General features: G+C 43.6%; 1 protein-coding gene across 7 annotated transcripts in view; it reads left to right on the top strand.

The window, feature by feature from the left end:
- Positions 1-20,972, top strand: part of PRKCQ (protein kinase C theta) — a 153,512-nt gene that overhangs the window by 114,524 nt on the left and 18,016 nt on the right. For all 7 annotated transcript variants that reach the window (XM_009457906.5, XM_001148074.7, XM_063780414.1 and 4 more), the window contains 3 exons: positions 1,736-1,827; positions 3,787-3,849; positions 9,335-9,473. In XM_009457906.5, coding sequence (XP_009456181.1) covers positions 1,736-1,827; positions 3,787-3,849; positions 9,335-9,473 — 294 coding nt within the window. The remainder of the gene's footprint in view (positions 1-1,735; positions 1,828-3,786; positions 3,850-9,334; positions 9,474-20,972) is intronic.

Below are 20,972 nucleotides of genomic sequence, written 5' to 3'. Positions count from 1 at the left end.
AATGGTTTCGCTCTACACTTTCATACGCTTTGCTCTCGTGACTACTTAAAAGAAGATTCCACCTTTGTGGCTTGTATAGGGCCATTATAGTTTGAGTAAAAGGCTGAGGTTAGAACAGAAGCTCTTTCTGTGGTGCTGATGAGAGCAAGAGGTGGCGTGAGAAAGCAGGTGTGTGCAGGCAAAGCCAATGACGACTCTCAAATTGGGTTTGAAATCTGTGTTAAGTCATGATTTATGTCAGCTGAGAATTTGGGCCTGTCCAGAAGAGAAAAGGGTGGGCTTCACTTAAAGATATATGGAATTAGCAAATCAGATCGGAAACTAACATTGAAAAAAGACGGATGCTTACCTTGACCTGGATTATTGAGATAATTGCCACAATACTTGGTTTCCCCATTCTGTGGCGACCAGGCAAGGAGTCTCACTGTCAGACCAGAACAATGTTTCTACTATTACCTCCTATGCCCCACGGCCTCGGTTGGGTTCACATCAAAATGTAAAGGTTAATTCTGTTAAGAAACCACCCAGGTGAGACTTTCAGATGCAAATTCATGCCCAGACGCACCAAAGGTCCTCACACTTTATGCATTACTGATTCTGTGATGCGTTACAACGCTTTAAAAAATCAGGTTTCTCTCAAGTGTTATAAATACATTTATTGGAAAAAAAAAAATTGTCTCACATCATTGAGGAGCTGAGGCTGGTTACAATCCTGGCTGATATGCCCACCACAGCCTGAAGACCACCCAGCCCTACTTCTGACTGTGGCCACTCGAAGGCCCCAGCTCTACTGACATACATCATGTCCTCTGCCAGAAGAACTCCGTCATAAACTGTGGCTTGCCTCTGCCATGAGTTAAGTCAGGACTGGAGAAAAATAAGGTTAAACTTGATTGCAAGCTTCAGGGAGGAATGACTGACATGACCCGCCCACTCCCCCCACGCCACGCCCACAGAATATGCTCAGTAGCTAATTACTGAGTGTTGAGTGAATGAATGTTTTCAAGCTCCGCCCTTGGAGTCAGAGACCAAAACACATTCTCCTTATCACCCTGCACCCTGTCACTTTCAATAAGTATACAGTCGGCACATGCTAAGTGCCCTAAGTGCCTGGCACCATCCCATTGTCTGGCCAGCAGGTCAACTGGACTCTCCCTTGTGCCCCCCGCTCATCTGCTGGGTTGTAACACACAAGCATCTAGATGTCACACGGCATCCCACCTAGATTCCCCAGGCTTCCTGGGGCTCAAAAACATAGATTGTTTAAATGATTTTGACAGTCTTCTGATAAGTGATTTCACAACAGAATTGGTTCCCCTGAAATGATCTAATCCATTTAAAAAGTAGTCCTCCTTGTTGTATTTTCTCTAAAGAGCTAAAAATTGGAACTGTGACTGGGTATGGTGGCTCACGCCTGTAATCTCAGCACTTTGGGAGGCCAAGGTGGGCGGATCACCTGAGGTCAAGAGTTGGAGACCAGCCTGGCTAACATGGCGAAACCCCATCTCTGCTAAAAATACAAAAATTAGCTGGGCGTGGTGGTGCATGCCTGTAGTCCCAGCTACTAGGGAGGCTGACGGGAGAATCTCTTGAAGCCAGGAGGCGGAGGTTGCAGTGAGCCGAGATCACGCCACTGCACTCCAGCCTGGGAGACAGAGTGAGACCCTGTGTCGGACAAAATAAATAAATAAAAATGAAATGGAATAAAAGTTGGAATTGTTTTGTTTTTCCACAGGAAAACCTCTTTTTTGTGATGGAGTACCTCAACGGAGGGGACTTAATGTACCACATCCAAAGCTGCCACAAGTTCGACCTTTCCAGAGCGACGTAAGAGGCTTTAAAGGGTTTGGGAGTTTTCCACTGTTCTTGTCAGTTCTTGCTGGTTTTTTTTTTTCCTTTTTTCCCACTTGGCATGCCTGAATCCCAGGGCCAGGTGAACCCTTGGGAATACATCGAGCAAGGCAACAGTTTTCCCAGGTTGTGAAACTGAAATTCGTGTCAGTTTGGTTTCATTTCTCTGTGATTTAAAACTAACTACTTAGTTTCTTAAGGAACCATCCCGATTCATCAGGCTTCTAGCTAACCTGAGCACAGAAGCAAATATGTACCCTTTGGAAAGGAAGCAGCGAAATGGACTGCAGACCTCAAGGGTGGTCCCCAGGGATGGAGCTTGTAGCTGAGGCATCTTATGGAAAGCCTGATGTGGAGGCATAAAGCTTTAGGAAGCAGGAAGAGGCACTTAGTCCATCTGAGAACAAAGCTTCACCTTCCTAGTGCCAGGCAGCCTGAGACACCTGGAGATGGGGCAGGCTGTGTGTACCTGGTGGGACTGCACCTGCATCCACAGCTCTCACCATCCCTCCTGCCCATGCTGTTCCCTTTGGGTCCCACTTCCTGCTCCCCATGACATGCAAGTAAAAGAAAGCTCTGCCACTGGGCTCCTTGGAAGATGATGAGTACATGCTAGCTTCCTTTGCTCAGCGCTCAATAATCCCTCCCTCCCATCTGCATGAACACTTTGAGTGGTTTAGGTTGAAGTGGGTTGAGAAATGGATTTGGTCCGCCAGCTCCTTAAAAACCCTGGCTGGAATGGCTGTTTATCACATCTAGTGGGTAGCACTCTGCTGAGATCATTGCTCTGGGAAACCTCAGCAATGCACCCAGAGGTAATTTTACTGGATTTCTGCAGCAGAGAAATCATCGGGCATTTTTCATGCCAGAAAGAATTCACTTAGTCCACTGTCGTCTCCAGCCAGCCCGGACCCACGCTATCCATCCTGTCCTAAATGCCTTCCAGGAAGGAGAATTTTGCATTCTTCCACAAGATCCAGCAAGCTTCCCTTCCAGGAAGCTATCTCTTATATCCGACCTTAATCCCACCAGTGATGGGGTAAACTCATTTCCTTTAACCTTGTCACCATTGAAGATGAAATGTAACTTATCTTGCAACTGCTAATATCCTCTTTTCCACCTCATGGGCTGTAAGTGTTGCCCAGGCTAAAGGTTCTCAGTACGAAAATAAACCAGCTAGTTCTATTCAGAATGGCGCATACAGGTCTATGGGTGCCAACCAGAGTTTAAAACAAAGGGAGAAATTATTTGCCTATTATCTATACTATTACTTTTTTTTTTTTTTTTTTTTGAGTCAGTCAGAGTCTTGCTCCGTCGTCCAGGCTGGAGTGCAGTGGTGTGATCTCAGCTCACTGCAACCTCTGCCTCCCAGGTTCAAGTGATTATCAAGCCTCAGCTTCCTGAGTAGATGGGGCTACAGGCGCCCAATACCATGCCCTGCTAATTTTTGTATTTTTACTAGAGATGGTGTTTTACCATGTTGCCCATGCTGGTCTTGAACTCCTGACTTCAAGTGATCCACCTGCTTGGGCCTCCCAAAGTGCTAGGATTACAGGCGTGAGCCACTGTACCTGGCCTATACTATTACTTTTAATGTCTGTGTATGTTTTATTAGCAATAGCAAAAACAACAAAAAAAAATGACAATGTGAGCATTATTGTTTAAAATATAAGAACAAGTACTAGATACAGGCAGGACTCACTTAAGATGCCAGCTCTGTTTTATGCTGTTAGGACTGAGGCTGGAGGTGTCTGAGCCTCTACTTTCTTATGTGTAGAATGAATGGACAACATCTTCCTTGTTAGGATTAAACAGAGTTATGTGTGTATGCCATTTAGCCATACACAGCATGTCAGAAAAAGGTCAGTCTGGGTTTGGGATTTTATTTCGTTCCATGACAACATTCATGTTGAACCTTGGTTCTCCTTCCCCCAGGTTTTATGCTGCTGAAATCATTCTTGGTCTGCAGTTCCTTCATTCCAAAGGAATAGTCTACAGGTAAATTTTGCTTTGTGGAAACAAATGCTAAGATATCGGCTTTCCTGGCTCAGTTAATTTAATCATTGCACCGAGTGCTGCGAGACAGCCCATGTGATTTCCTGGGAGTAAGCTCCACACATAGGTCTCCTGCCCACAGTGATTACATGGATGATGACTTACAACCAAGGAAGACATTCCAGTCTCAACAGCAGGAAAGTGCTGAGCTCATTCTGTCCTTTATGCTGGTTCTCACTTGAATTCCTTCTTTCACCTTCCTTCTCCCATTTTCACTGTCCTGTTTTCTCTTTCTTATCTTACCTTATGGTTTCTTTCTCTTTTGTCCCCTTCATACCTCTTATTTTTGCTTGTCTTTGCTTTGAGCCACCTAGAAATGCTTATGGAATTTTCTTCTTCTCTGCTGTATGACATCATTTCACGTTCTTCTGTCCAAGCTCTTAGATTGACACTATTGTATCTCAGTCTCCTCACTTCTTTTCTCAAAATGTAGTTGGCACTTATTTAACATACAAACCTTTACAAGCTTACTGTCAGATTTCCAACTCACTGCAGATTAGGAGGAAAAATAGAAAGGAAAAAAAAGAAAGGATCTACTGAGGAGGATGGCTGAGCTGCTGGAGACCAGATAATTAGTATTGAAGCTTTGGTGCTTACAGAGTGTAGAATTCACTTAACAAGGAAGGATCTCTCCATTTTCTGAGGGTGCAGTCAAGTGAGGGTTGCCCTATTTGGAGTCACACAACTAAAGGCTTAGAGGAGGTTTGAGAAGTAAGTATTCTTAAGCAGCCTCTTTGAATGTAATTTTTTTGGTCTATCTACAAAATCATAGATTAAGAATCTGTTTTATAATTTTTTAATCTTCAGGAAATTGAGAAATACTCACCAGAATATTATTTAAAAATTCTTATCAGAATTTTTTAAAATTTTTCTTTGTATGTGTAAGGCCTGCAATGTATCTAAAATATTTCTGTACCTAGGCACTGACTAAATTGTGTGGGGTGGATGGATAGATGGATGGATGGATGATGGATGAGTGAACAGATGGTTGGATGAATGGATGAACAGATATTTGGATGGATGGATGGGTGTGGATGGTTGAATGGATGGACAAATAATGGATGAATGATGAATGGATGAACAGATGGTTGAATGGATGGATGAATGGATGGATGTGGATGGATGGATGGATGGATGGATAAATGATGGATAAATCGTGGATGAATGATGAATGGATGAACAGATGGTTGGATGGATGGATGAATGGATGTACCTGGATGGATGGATGGATGGATAAATGATGGATGGATGAGGAATGGATGAACAGATGGGTGGATGGATGATGGATGGATGGACAACGGATGGATGAACAGATGGTTGGACAGATGGATGGATGGGTATGGATGGATGGGTGATGGGTAAATTGAACAGATGGTTGGATGGATGGATGGGATGGATGGGATGGATGGATGGATGGTGATGGATGGGTGGGGAGATAAATAAATGAAAGGGGCTGGGCACAGTGGCTCACACCTGTAAATCCCAGCACTTTGGGAGGCCAAGGCAGATGGATCACCTGGGGTTAGGAGTTGGAAACCAGCCTGGCCGACATGGCAAATCCTGTCTCTACTAAAAATACAAAAATTAGCTGGGTGTAGTGGCCCTTGCCTGTAATCCCAGCTACTTTAGAAGCTGAGGCACGAGAATCACTTGAACCTGTTAGGCGGAGGTTGCAGTGAGCTGAGATCACACCATTGCACGCCAGCCTGGGCAACAGAGCAACAGTCCATCTCAAAAAATTTAAAAAGTTAAAAAAAAAAAAAAAGGGAAGTAGGAATAAAAATTAGGAAGGGCTGGAGAGAGAGAGAGACAGAGATCTTAGACTGGAAGGGACCCCATGAAACCTAAACCCACATGCCTCGGGGCATTTTATTTCCCTGTGTCACAAAGCTTCTTTCTATCATGTCACCATGTAAATTATTAACACTCAGAACAAAAGAAAAAGCAATAGATGTCCATAAGTAGCTTTACTATCGCAACAAATTGTACCCATTTTTGAGTCTTACCCTGCCCATGCATGGAAGTTATGTTCTTTAAGCCTTCTTAGGCACCAACAAGAAAAAAAAATGAGTTTATTTTTTGTGCTCATTAGGTTGCAGGAGACCCTTGAAAGTCATCATCAAATAGTTATAACTGAGGATAGGTCACCAGACAAGTATGTTGGCTTTAAAACTGGCCTGCTGCATAATAAGAAATAAGTTGCCTTATAATAAGTTGAATAGTAAGAAATTATTCAACTGTCTGTGTGTAATTTGACTCACCTAAACTTTTAATTTGGCAACTGAATTAACAAAAGGATTCAATTCATTTCTTTCTTTTGACCTCATAGGATAATAATTTTCTGAATTTGTTCACAAAACTGATACATTAGTTTTGAAGGGCTGCCATAAGAAATTACCCCAAATTTGGTGGCTTATTCTGGAAGCTAGACATTTGGAAGCAAGATGTGGGCAGGGCCATGCCCCCACCAAGCCCTCGCTTTACCAGCCTCTGGTGGCTGCAGGCATTCCTTGGCTTGTGGCTGCATCACCCAGTCTCTGCCTGTGTCTTCCCACGGCCTTCTCTTGCCCCCATCTGTCTTTTCTAAGAACACTTGATGGATTTAGGGCCCACCTCGATAATCAAGGATAATCTCACCTTGATATCTTTAACTTAATTACATCTTTAACTTAATTACATTTGGAAAAAAAGACCCTTTTTCCAAATAAGGTCACATCCACAAGGTTCTGGGGGTTATGACATGAACATACCTGGACATATCTTCTGGGGGCCACCATTCCACCCACACAGCTGGTATCACAGACCATGTGTGCTCTGGATGTGCAGGTCTTTGTCAAGCATGGCAGTGGGTACTAAACATAGAGAAGTCCCAACCCCCAGAAACCTGATAAGCCACTTTCTGGGGTTTCTTCAGAGGTAGAATGGATTGATGATGAATGGATGAACAGATGAAAAGACATAAGCTGTACATTCAAAAAATGTCCAAGTGAATGTTATTCCAATTAAAAGTGCAAGTGCTGAAAGGAAAAAATATATCACCAGACTTAAGTAGGGGAGACGGCAAACAAAAATTCTTCCGTGAAGGTAGACTTTTTAGAGTGGAAGAGGCTTTGCAGATGGAAGAAGTGACTCCAGGAAAGGCACAGCAATAGGAAAATGGAGGAATATTCAACAGATACATCCAGCTTCAGGGGAAAGGCTGCTGTTGGTCGATGAAAAGCATGAGATGTGGAGAAGCAGGTGTGGTGGCGTCACTCACCATCTGCCAGAGGAACCACAAAATCGACGGCATCTTCAAAGATGTTGTAAGCCCTGGTTTGGGTTAAATGTAAAAACACAGAGCCAGAAAGTATGCAGATGTGGAAAGAAGAATCTAGAACTTCCAATCTTAGAGTATTAGAACTAAGAGGAACCTTAAGATTATTTTTATTGACGATAAAACTGGGCCCAACCCATGTGTTTGAAGCCACTTTCAATGCTTTCACGTGATTCTCATTGGACATTACAGGACCCCATGAGACAAGCAAGGCAAGTGTCATGGTCCCTGTTCCTTGGATGAGTCTTGGAGGCTGCCAGAGGGGAAATGGTGAGGTGGAGCCAGCCGGCCGTAATGCTGGGATTGGGAAGCCAACTGTGATGCCCACTCCACCTCTTCCAAATAGAAAAGCTTTGCCTCCGTTAACCTCATGATGGAATGAAAGGGTGCCCCTGGATGTTCTCTTCTGCTTGATGACATGATGGCCTGCTTCTCCTCTGACAGATGAAAGCTTGCAGAGACATGCACGGGCTGTGGACTCTGAAGTTCTCTCCTGGGTCCTGATGCCCCATAGGGTGTAAGCATGACATGCCTCAGAATACCCTGGGCCTCTGGGTTCTCTGCCCTCTCCAGCTGGCTCCAAGGGTCCTCACTGGTCTTCCTTGGCACTCCTTCCTCACCCCCGTGGGGGGCTGGCTTCACATGGCAGCCTTTCAGAACCTTTCCCATATTGACCTAGATCCCTCAGAGCTGGCCAGGCGCAGTGGCTCACGCCTATAATCCCAGCATTTTGAGTCTGAGGCAGAAGGATTGCTTAATGTCAGGAGTTCATGACCAGCCTTGGCAACATAGTGAGACCTTGTCTCTACAAAAAATTTTAAAAAGTAGCCAGGCATGGTGATGGCACACATGTGGTCAAGAGTCTGAGGTGGGAGGACTGCTTGCTCAAGAGGTTGAGGCTGCAGTGAACTGACATCATGCCACTGCACTCCAGCCTGGATGACAGGGAAAGACCTCGTCTCAGGGAAAAAAAAAAACTGATATCAAGGGAAGCACCTGAATTATCTTTAAAAAATCAATTTCACAAGTACAGAATGAGAAGAAACTGGGATAATGGCACTTCGTATAGGAAAGAAGAAAAACAGCTGAAGGTTTTAGTTTACAATAAACTCAATATTGGGCATTACTGTGATGAAACTATGAAAAATATGGTGCAGGATCTTAGTCCACCGTGGCAAAAGGCAAGAGGATGGTAATGGAGCTCTGGGTGCCACTGTAACCTGCACCAATCAGATTGTCTCTCTGGAGGATTCTGGCTTCATTCTGAGCCAAGTCAGTCAAGAAGAAAACGGACAAATTCAAGATATTTGGAAGGCAGAGGCCAGAATGTTTGCCCTTCATCCAGTTTCCCCCAGTGGCCACATCTCATGCAGCTGTGGTACAAGGTCAAAAGGGTCTGAAAACCACATCATGAGGAGCACAGTCCCTGATCTCGGTGAGAGAAGAGAAAACTTGATGTCATTTTTTTCAGATATTTGGGATGTCACACGTGGTTAACAATAGAAAGCCCCCTTGGACCAATAGGTGACATCACAGGGAAGCAAAGTTTGGTTAATTGTTTTTTAAAAAATATTATCAGTTACATTTCCCTAAGAATGGAATGGGTTCTTTTAAGAGGATACTAGTTCTCCAAGGAAACAGAAATTTGTTGGCATGACATTCTGGCGTTGGATGGATTCCGGTTCTCAAGGGGTTCAGTATTAGTTAGGAACAAACTTCATCAACTGGACTTGGAATTAGGTGCAGTATAATTCATTCACAAATATGTAGAAAATGGCATACAGTAAGTATATATTTTAGGTTTTCCTCCTTCATCATTACCCTCAGGAAAGTCCTGGGATCAAGGGTCCCCAATGGGTATGGGTGCTCTGTCCTCCTTATACTGAGCTGCACCCCTTGGTAAATCAGAGAAAGAATCCATAGCAGCCAGCGTGCCCTTGCAGAATCTGCTTTGTCTACACCCCACTTGGTGTGCAAGTGGATAGATACATAAGCGCCTCTCGTGAGCCCTTCTCAGGCTGCAATGAGACAAACTCCCTCGCCTCCTATGGAATTTTATGTTAACCAAATTATATTGATTAATGTGAGATTTGCTTCACTTTTGTTTTTCAGGGACCTGAAGCTAGATAACATCCTGTTAGACAAAGATGGACATATCAAGATCGCGGATTTTGGAATGTGCAAGGAGAACATGTTAGGAGATGCCAAGACGAATACCTTCTGTGGGACACCTGACTACATCGCCCCAGAGGTAGGAATGCAGTGACAGGCTGCTCCCACCTCACCATGCCCTGGCCACATGCCATTGCTTCTTTAGCCCCTGAAAATCAGAAGGTTTTAAATATCTTCATTCAAGATTTGTACCTGTTTTCCTAAGTATCTCATAAACGCCACCATGCATGTGGGTTTCTATTATTATTTTGTGGAGAGTGCTACTTTTACAAATCACATCTCTCCAAGGCTTGCAGAGTTTGGTATTTCCTTTCCCCCAGCCTTAAAACATATTCACTCTGCTCAGACCTACCAGAAGGATCAGCTAGTGAAGAGCCAGGTGGAAGCAAGTGTCCACCCAAGTCAAGCGGTGAAACTGTGGGGTCAGAAGACCTGGACTGAGTTTCTAAGCCACCACTGATGTAAGCACAGAGTGATTGCCAAAGTCTCACTGACTTCCATTTCCTCTTCTGTAAAATGGGTATAATGCTGATGTCATTGTGTTATTGTGAGCATTAAATGAGAAAGAGTGTGAAAGTTAAAACTCACCCCTGCCCCCATTAAAAAATAAGAAGACATTGCTGTCACATTCTGGACACACAGAGAAATGACATTTGCACAGAAGGCATCCATCAATTCAACTAAACCCACCTCCCCTCTTTTCACAGAATCCTCCCCAGCTGCCCACCCAGGGAGATTAGTGACACCCCTCCCACTTGGTCTTTCCCATGGCACAGCACTTGTCCTGGTTGCTTTTTCATCTTCAAATCTCCCTGCATGACTGGATATTTGCTCTGCAGTCATGGACAGATTCATATTCACTTTTTAAAAATTTTCATTTCAAAATAATTGTAGATTCACAGGAATTTGCAAAACATAGTCCAGAAGTATCTCCCAACTGTGCCCTTCATCCAGTTTCCCCCGGTGGTCACATCTCACGTAGCTGCAGTACAATGTCAAAGCCAGGAAATTGATGTCCATCCAAAGTGTACATGGTGCTATGCCATCTTCTCTCATGGGTAGATTTGTGTGATCTTGTTCACTTTTACATCTAAGGACCTAGTGCAGGTGTTGGCATATTAAGGTGCTAATAGATACCTTCTAGAAGAGTAAATGGATGAACTAACTAATAAACGTGTGATTGGAGATGGTTGTTTGATAAAGACTCTGGCAGACCTCTGATTTCCTGGGTAAAATTATTCAGCAGCAAGTTCCTGTCATTGCCAAAGGAGTTGTGGCCATCTGAGTCCTAGAACTATGTAGCTTTGCCCTGTGGTTGGGTGATATGTAATTTGAATTTAGCCTTGGCTTCTGTTCCATGAGGAATGATATCTTTTAGCTTACATGTCATTGTTGAACTCACAGAGTGAGGCTTATTGATTAAATAACTTTCTGATCGTAGAAATCTATGTTTCATTCAGTTTGGCACAGATACAGGTTTTGATGCTATAAACCATTTTCATTTTGAAGTGAAACCAAAGCTCATCAAAGCACGAGTGATGGGGACGTAAGAGGACAGACTCAACTCAATTACTGAATTCCCCTTTGTAACAATTCTGAAATATGCCCAAATGCACTCTGCTCAGACCACCCTCACTGCCATCCCCAGCAGCAGTCTCCTTTGTCACTCCCTCAGCCTCACCTGAGCCATCTCAATTTCTTTCCTCTTCACCTTGCAACACCTTGGTGTGGCTGCCTTACTCTGATGTATTCCTGTCTACAGATGTTGGGTGCCGGGTCTTTTCCACGGCAAACCTTCCTTACCAATTTCCATCTGCTTCTTGCAGAATCCGGCTTCCACAGCTTGCTTCTCTCTGCAGCTTCACTCACTTCTTTTCTTTTACGTGTGCTTGTCTCCACGTGATTCAGTGCTTGGTCCTCTTCTCTTCTTACTCTACATCCTCCACGAGCAACTTCATTGATGACTGTGGTCTTCGCTGTAGAGTCAATATGGCCCACCTGCACTTCTTCCTGCTGCAGACACTACGTCCACTTTCCTGCTTGAGACCTCCAAGTAAATGCATGACTCCTTCAAAGACAGCAGGTCCAAAACTCTCTCTGTTGAACTTGCTCCCTACTTCCCTCTTTCCTTTTCTTTCTTGGTGAATTACATGTGATCCATCCAGTCTTCTAGAGAGAAAACTAGGAATTATACAAATTTCCCCCTTCTTTCTTACCCTTCAAATCCACCCAAACACCAAGACCTTCTATAATTGGACCCTCTCATGTCCATTCACTCCCCTAAACTTGTGACTGAATTCAGACTCTCCCTTGATTCCTTCTCCAAGCTCAAACAAATCCCCTTGATCCAGCTCCCCCCAGATCTCCAGGTCCTCCCACCCTTACTGCTGTTACCCTAGTGCAGAACATGAGCATCTCTTGCCTGGCTCTTGGTGACACCCTTCCATCTGCTTTCCTCCCTTATCATCCATCACCAGGGCATGCTCTTTACATATCTTCATGCCTTTTGATCAGTTAGAAAAGCATCCCCAAGATCTGTCTATTTATATATGAATCATATACATTGTCACCAGCTAAGATAGACTGTGTGTTATCAATGCCTAAAAAGGAATATGATCAGGTTATACTAACAATAATATATAGTTTAAAATAACTAAATTGCATTTATTTTTTTATTATTATTATACTTTAAGTTTTAGGGTACATGTGCATAATGTGCAGGTTAGTTACATATCTATACATGTGCCATGCTGGTGTGCTGCACCCATTAACTCGTCATTTAGCATTAGGTATATCTCCTAATGCTATCCCTCCTCCCTCCCCCCACCCCACAACAGTCCCCAGAGTGTGATGTTCCCCTTCCTGTGTCCATGTGTTCTCATTGTTCAGTTCCCATCTATGAGTGAGAACATGCGGTGTTTGGTTTTTTGTCCTTGCGATAGTTTACTGAGAATGATGATTTCCAGTTTCATCCATGTCCCTTCAAAGGACATGAACTCATCATTTTTTTATGGCTGCATAGTATTCCATGGTGTATATGTGCCACATTTTCTTAATCCAGTCTATCATTGTTGGACATTTGGGTTGGTTCCAAGTCTTTGCTATTGTGAATAGTGCCGCAATAAACAGATGTGTGCATGTGTCTTTATAGCAGCATGATTTACAGTCCTTTGGGTATATACGCAGTAATGGGATGGCTGGGTCAAATGGTATTTCTAGGTCTAGATCCCAGAGGAATCGCCACACTGACTTCCACAATGGTTGAACTAGTTGGCAGTCCCACCAACAGTGTAAAAGTGTTCCTATTTCTCCACATCCTCTCCAGCACCTGTTGTTTCCTGACTTTTTAATGATTGCCATTCTAACTGCTGTGAGATGGTATCTCATTGTGGTTTTGGATTGCATTTCTCTGATGGCCAGTGATGATGAGCATTTTTTCATGTGTCTTTTGGCTGCATAAATGTCTTCTTTTGAGAAGTGTCTGCTCATATCCTTCGCCCACTTTTTGATGGGGTTGTTTGTTTTTTTCTTGTAAATTTGTTTGAGTTCATTGTAGATTCTGGATATTAGCCCTTTGTCAGATGAGTAGGTTGCGAAAATTTTCTCCCATTTTGTAGGTTGCCTGTTCACTCTGATGGTAGTTTCTTTTGCTGTGCAGAAGCTCTTTAGTTGAATTAGATCCCATTTGTCAATTTTGGCTTTTGTTGCCATTGCTTTTGGTGTTTTAGACATGAAGTCCTTGCCCATGCCTATGTCCTGAATGGTAATGCCTAGGTTTTCTTCTAGGGTTTTTATGGTTTTAGGTTTAACGTTTAAGTCTTTAATCCATCTTGAGTTAATTTTTGTATAAGGTGTAAGGAAGGGATCCAGTTTCAGCTTTCTACATATGGCTAGCCAGTTTTCCCAGCACCATTTATTAAATAGGGAATCCTTTCCCCATTGCTTGTTTTTCTCAGGTTTGTCAAAGATCAGATAGTTGTAGATATGTGGCATTATTTCTGAGGGCTCTCTTCTGTTCCATTGATCTATATCTCTGTTTTGGTACCAGTACCATGCTGTTTTGGTTACTGTAGCCTTGTAGTATAGTTTGAAGTCAGGTAGCGTGATGCCTTCAGCTTTGTTCTTTTGGCTTAGGATTGACTTGGCGATGCGGGCTCTTTTTTGGTTCCATATGAACTTTGAAGTAGTTTTTTCCAATTCTGTGAAGAAAGTCATTGGTAGCTTGATGGGGATGGCACTGAATCTATAAATTACCTTGGGCAGTATGGCCATTTTCACGATATTGATTCTTCCTACCCATGAGCATGGAATGTTCTTCCATTTGTTTGTATCCTCTTTTATTTCATTGAGCCGTGGTTTGTAGTTCTCCTTGAAGAGGTCCTTCACATCCCTTGTAAGTTGGATTCCTGGTATTTTATTCTCTTTGAAGCAATTGTGAATGGGAGTTCACTCAAGATTTGGCTCTGTGTTTGTCTGTTATTGGTGTATAAGAATGCTTGTGATTTTTGTACATTGATTTTGTATCCTGAGACTTTGCTGAAGTTGCTTATCAGCTTAAGGAGATTTTGGGCTGCGACAATGGGGTTTTCTAGATATACAATCATGTCATCTGCAAACAAGGACAATTTGACTTCCTCTTTTCCTAATTGAATACCCTTATTTCCTTCTCCTGCCTAATTGCCCTGGCCAGAACTTCCAACACTATGTTGAATAGGAGTGGTGAGAGAGAGCATCCCTGTCTTGTGCCAGTTTTCAAAGGGAATGCTTCCAGTTTTTGCCCATTCAATGTGATATTGGCTGTGGGTTTGTCATAGATAGCTCTTATTATTTTGAGATACGTCCCATCAATACCTAATTTATTGAGAGTTTTTAGCATGTAGGTTGTTGAATTTTGTCAAAGGCCTTTTCTGCATCTATTGAGTAATCATGTGGTTTTTGTCTTTGCTTCTGTTTATATGCTGGATTACATTTATTGATTTGCATATATTGAACCAGCCTTGCATCCCAGGGATGAAGCCCACTTGATCATGGTGGATAAGCTTTTTGATGTGCTGCTGGATTTGGTTTGCCAGTATTTTATTGAGGATTTTTGCATCAATGTTCATCAAGGATATTGGTCTAAAATTCTCTTTTTTGGTTGTGTCTCTGCCCGGCTTTGGTATCAGGATGACGCTGGCCTCATCAAATGAGTTAGGGAGGATTCCCTCTTTTTCTATTGATTGGAATAGTTTCAGAAGGAATGGTACCAGTTCCTCCTTGTACCTCTGGTAGAATTCAGCTGTGAATCCATCTGGTCCTGGACTCTTTTTGGTTGGTAAGCTTTTGATTATTGCCACAATTTCAGATCCTGTTATTGGTCTATTCAGAGATTCAACTTCTTCCTGGTTTAGTCTTGGGAGAGTGTATGTGTCCAGGAATTTATCCATTTCTTCTAGATTTTCTAGTTTATTTGTGTAGAGGTGTTTGTAGTATTCTCTGATGGTAGTTTGTATTTCTGTGGGATCGGTGGTGAGATCCCCTTTATCATTTTTTGTTGTGTTTATTTGATTCTTCTCTCTTTTTTTCTTTATTAGTCTTGCTAGCGGTCTATCAATTTTGTTGATCCTTTCAGAAAACCAGCTCCTGGATTCATTAATTTTTTGAAGGGTTTTTTGTGTCTCTAATTCCTTCAGTTCTGCTCTGATTTTAGTTATTTCTTGCCTTCTGCTAGCTTTTGAATGTGTTTGCTCTTGCTTTTCTAGTTCTTTTAATTGTGATATTAGGGTGTCAATTTTGGATCTTTCCTGCTTTCTCTTGTGGGCATTTAGTGCTATAAATTTCCCTCTACACACTGCTTTGAATGTGTCCCGGAGATTCTGGTATGTTGTGTCTTTGTTCTCGTTGGTTTCAAAGAACATCTTTATTTCTGCCTTCATTTCGTTATGTACCCAGTAGTCATTCAGGAGCAGGTTATTCAGTTTCCACACAGTTGAGCGGTTTTGAGTTTCTTAATCCTGAGTTCTAGTTTGATTGCACTGTGGTCTGAGAGACAGTTTGTTATAATTTCTTTTCTTTTACATTTGCTGAGGAGAGCTTTACTTCCAACTATGTGGTCAGTTTTGGGATAGGTGTGGTGCTGAAAAAAATGTATATTCTGTTGATTTGGGGTGGAGAGTTCTGTAGATGTCTATTAGGTCCACTTGGTGCAGAGCTGAGTTCAATTCCTGGGTATCCTTGTTAACTTTCTGTCTCGTTGATCTGTCTAATGTTGACAGTGGGGTGTTAAAGTCTCCCATTATTATTGTGTGGGAGTCTAAGTCTCTTTATAGGTCACTCAGGACTTGCTTTATGAATCTGGGTGCTCCTGTATTGGGTGCGTATATATTTAGGATAGTTAGCTTTTCTTGTTGAATTGATCCCTTTACCATTATGTAATGGCCTTGTCTCTTTTGATCTTTGTTGGTTTAAAGTCTGTTTTATCAGAGACTAGGATTGCAACCCCTGCCTTTTTTTGTTTTCCATTTGCTTGGTAGATCTTCCTCCATCCTTTTATTTTGAGCCTATGTGTGTCTCTGCACATGAGATGGGTTTCCTGAATACAGCACACTGATGGGTCTTGACTCTTTATCCAATTTGCCAGTCTGTGTCTTTTAATTGGAGCATTTAGTCCATTTACATTTAAAGTTAATATTGTTATGTGTGAATTTGATCCTGTCATGATGATGTTAGCTGGTTATTTTGCTCGTTAGTTGATGCAGTTTCTTCCTAGTCTGGATGGTCTTTACATTTTGGCATGATTTTGCAGCGGCTGGTACCAGTTGTGCCTTTCCATGTTTAGTGCTTCCTTCAGGAGCTCTTTTAGGGCAGGCCTGGTGGTGACAAAATCTCTCAGCATTTGCTTGTCTGTAAAGTATTTTATTTCTCCTTCACTTATGAAGCTTAGTTTGGCTGGATATGAAATTCTGGGTTGAAAATTCTTTTCTTTAAGAATGTTGAATATTGGCCCCCACTCTCTTCTGGCTTGTAGAGTTTCTGCTGAGAGATCAGCTGTTAGTCTGACGGGCTTCCCTTTGTGGGTAACCCGACCTTTCTCTCTGGCTGCCCTTAACATTTTTTCCTTCATTTCAACTTTGGTGAATCTGACAATTACGTGTCTTGGAGTTGCTCTTCTCGAGGAGTATCTTTGTGGCATTCTCTGTATTTCCTGAATCTGAATGTTGGCCTGCCTTGCTAGATTGGGGAAGTTCTCCTGGATAATATCCTGCAGAGTGTTTTCCAACTTGGTTCCATTCTCCCTGTTACTTTCAGGTACACCAATCAGATGCAGATTTGGTCTTTTCACATAGTCCCATAATTCTTGGAGGCTTTGTTCGTTTCTTTTTATTCTTTTTTCTCTAAACTTCCCTTCTCACTTCATTTCATTCATTTCATCTTCCATCACTGATACCCTTTCTTCCAGTTGATCGCATCAGTTCCTGAGGCTTCTGCATTCTTCACGTAGTTCTCGAGCCTTGGCTTTCAGCTCCATCAGCTCCTTTAAGCACTTCTCTGTATTGGTTATTCTAGTTATATATTCGTCTAAATTTTTTTCAAAGTTTTCAACTTCTTTGCCTTTGGTTTGAATTTCCTCCTGTAGCTCAGAGTAGTTTGATGGTCTGAAGCCTTCTTCTCTCAACTCATCAAAGTCATTCTCCGTCCAGCTTTGTTCCGTTGCTGGTGAGGAACTGCGTTCCTTTGGAGGAGGAGAGGCACTCTCCTTTTTAGAGTTTCCAGTTTTTCTGTTCTGTTTTTTCCCCATCTTTGTGGTTTTATCTACTTTTGGTCTTTGATGATGGTGATGTACAGATGGGTTTTTGGTGTGGATGTCCTTTCTGTTTGTTAGTTTTCCTTCTAACAGACAGGACCCTCAGCTGCACGTCTGTTGGAGTTTGCTAGAGGTCCATTCCAGACCCTGTTTGCCTGGGTATCAGCAGCGGTGTCTGCAGAACTATATTTATTAATACTACAAAAATATCTATGCTTCATCAAAATAATGAGATTAAATGACTTTTTAAAAATCTTGGTTTTGGCCAGGTGCAGTGGCTCACACCTGTAATCCCAGCACTTTGGGAGGCTGAGGCGGGCAGATCATGAGGTCAGGAGATCAAGACCATAGTGGCTAACACAGTGAAACCCCGTCTCTACTAAAATATAAAAAATTAGCTGGGTGTGGTGGCACGTACCTGTAATCCCAGCTGCTCAGGAGGCTGAGGCAGGGCAATTGCCTGAACCCGGGAGGCGGAGGTTGCAGTGAGCCGAGATCGTGCCACTGCACTCCAGCCTGGTGACAGAGTGAGACTCTGACTCAAAAAAAAAAAAATTAAGTGCTACCTCCCCTGGCCAGGCCACACTGTGCCTCTCTGCCATTGCACATCCTTGGTCTGTGACCCTCCCCTCAAACAGTCACCTTCTCCCTAAAGTTGCCACCGGCTTTAGGAATCACTTGCTGTTCCCTTCCCTGTGCAACCACAGCACCTCTGCATCCACCTGACCAATCCATTGAGCTTCTCCCCATCAGGGACCATGGCTTATCCACTCACAGGCTGGAGCAGCAGCCCTCAGCTGCTTCCTGAATAAACGACCACACAAAGTCAAGCACCCTAAAAGTTCATCTCTAAATGTATACTGGATTCCCCACCTCTGGGCATCTTTTGTTAAATAACCCTCCCCAGCTTCCCCCTACTCCACCTGGAAAAATCCCACGCCTGGTCGGAGGCTGCCCTCCCACCATCCACTTGGTGAAGTTTTCTTTCATCTCACTCATTTCCCCATTGCCCCTTTTGCCCTCAAAAACCAAACAAAACTGGAGCTGTGTTCTCCCTCCTCAGTGCCTTAGAGAAATGTTAGCCTCTCTTGTGTGGTTCTAAGTCGATGCTGCCCTGCAGGGTCTTTATGAGTGTTCCGCTGCTGTCTCTCCTACAAACGTGTCTGTAAGCACCTTCAGGGAGGGGACTCTGTGGCCTGGGGAAGGCCGACTAGGTGAGGCAGAGAATTAAAACACAGGAACACACAACTGCTGGGACAGAAGCCATATGGCAGGCACCCATCGTTCCTGTCAGGAGAACTCAGATCTCAGAAGCTCATGCATTTCGTAGCAGAATCAGGAGCTACACATGAAAAACACACCTGTGCTCCCTCAACTGGGGATCGTCTCACTAGGCCGCACCTCCTGAGAGCTAAAGTGCCTCTCAAAAGCCCCACTGTTCCCCCTGTGTTCCTATAATAGGAGCAAAGAGAGGCTGATGTCTCTTTGGAGGTGCAAACTCATTTTGACAAAGAATAGGAAGGCAGTTAAACAGGGAAATATCGTACTTTTTTTTTTTTTTGAGGTGGAGTCTTGCTCTGTTGCCCAGGCTGGAGTGCAGTGGCACAATCGTGGCTCGCTGCAACCTCCGCCTCCCAGGTTCAGGCAATTCTCCTGCCTCAGCCTCCCGAGTAGCTGGGACTACAGGCGCATGCAACCATGCCCGGCTAATTTATGTATTTTTAGTAGAGACAGGGTTTCACCATGTTGGCCAGGATGGTCTCGATCTCTTAACCTCATGATCCACCCGCCTTGGCCTCCCAAAGTGCTGGGATTACAGGCGTGAGCCACTGCGCCCAGCCAGAAACATCGTACTTTCTATGGCACACTAGACACTCAGTAAATCCAGATGGGATTGCAATGCATGGAAGCAGCTCCCTGGAGAAAGTCGGAGTTCCCTGGAAACCACACTGGTATTGCCCCTGGGAGGTCACTGACTGCTGGGGCAGCACTCTCCCAGTTGCACATCATGGTGGCAGAGCCCCGCCTGTCCAGACCTGACTTCCCAGCTTCTGAGGCTGAAGGAGAACAGATGAGGCTTGCTCTGGCGTCGTTCGGTGAAACCACTGTTCCTCTCTCGCTGCTTTCCCGGGTTTCCTTGTGCATTTTGAGCTGTGCGTCTGATTCTTTGGGTCAAAGCGAGGACTGAAAAAGAGCAGAACACAAGAAGAGATCACAATGAGGCAAGGTCCCGGGACTGAGAGAGAAAGGGGCCACCCTTGCTGGTGTTTCTCCATCACAGTCTCTTTAAAAATTGGGCATGGGCCGGGCATGGTGGCTCATGCCTGTAATCCCAGGACTTTGGGAGGCAGAGGTGGGCGGATCACCTGAGGTCAGGAGTTCGAGACCAGCCTGGCCAACATGGTGAAACCCCGTCTGTACTAAAAATACAAAAATTAGCTGGATGTGGTGGCACACACCTGTAATCCCAGCTCCCCAGGAGGCTGAAGTAGGAGAATCGCTTGAACTCGGGAGGCGGAGGTTGCAGTGAGCTAAGATCGCGCCACTGCACTCCAGCCTGGCCAACAAAGCGAGACTCTGTCTCCAAAAAAAAAAAAAAAACTGAGCATGGCGTGACCATGACAGCTTGAGGTTTAAAACCAAGAGGCACATTATGCTATGGAAGGAACATCACGTGGTAAAATCCTGAAAGACCAGATTCAGAACATCACTCTCAGCTCACTAACTAGGAGACTTTAAGTAAGACCTTTGGCCTTTCTAAGCCCAATCATCACCCCCTATAGGAGAGGGATAACTGTGCCTAGCTCGGGGGGTTCTTATCAATAAAAGACATAACGTCTGCCAAACTCCTAACACATATCAGTATTCCTGAGGCGAACACTCTGTTGCGCGTGTGAGTTTGTGTCTTACTTCTTCCTCTGAAGGTAAAACTGAAATTTTTTACCAACATCGCCAAGCTTTGAAGCCTTAATTTGCACCACAGCTGTCTCCTGTCCTTCCAAATTTTCTTTTTGTTTGTCCTGCCAAAACGAAGTTGTTTACAAAGATATGTGGTTCAGAGACGTTTCTGGTTGCTTTGACGCCGCCTTGTGGGCAAGTCTCAGAAATTGCATGTGTCCCTGGCCCAGCAAATTGAGCAAAGATTGTATTGGGTGCATCTTATATTTCCTTATCATTCTCCCTGGGTCTACCTTCAGATGATTCCTTAAGGCAAAGCCTATTTTTTCTAAATTATAAAGTAAACTTTAGCATGTAAATATCGAGGTAAGAGTAGTGGGTAGCATTTTTATATTGGAAATCAGTAACATTGCAAAATTCTGTTTGCAACTTTATTTTCAGAAACGGGGACAAGTGCATCATCAAAGCAGATATTTATCATAGCATTTATAGTTGTCCCATAAGACAAATCATCTTGACTTTGCTACTTTTCACTGGATCTCACAAGAAGCTTATAAAAAGCGGGCCAGATATGATTCCCGTTTTTCACAAACGAGAAGGGTTAAAGGGTCCTCCCAAAACTACGCAATAAGGGATTAAGCCAGAAGTAGAGCCTGTGACGTTTTATACGGCCAGCAAAACTCTTGTGCTGCTGTTGATATTGTTCTTCTGTTTGTTTAGCAAGTCTGCCTTAGAGAAACTTCACAGCACCCCTGGGCCTCACTTAGTACTGATCTGTCTCCCAGGAGTGGGCCCCGGGGTGGCAGAGGGTCAGGGATGGGGTTGCCGTGCACATCAGTCTGCTCCATCTAAAAAAGCTCACCGACATCAAAACATGTGGCTTTCCTAGAAAATACT

The sequence above is a fragment of the Pan troglodytes genome, chromosome 8 (assembly GCF_028858775.2).
Source record: "Pan troglodytes isolate AG18354 chromosome 8, NHGRI_mPanTro3-v2.0_pri, whole genome shotgun sequence".
In the NCBI taxonomy this organism is placed as follows: domain Eukaryota; kingdom Metazoa; phylum Chordata; class Mammalia; order Primates; family Hominidae; genus Pan; species Pan troglodytes.
The sequence above is the reverse complement of the archived record's forward strand: the minus strand, read 5'-3'. Positions and strand labels throughout refer to the sequence as shown.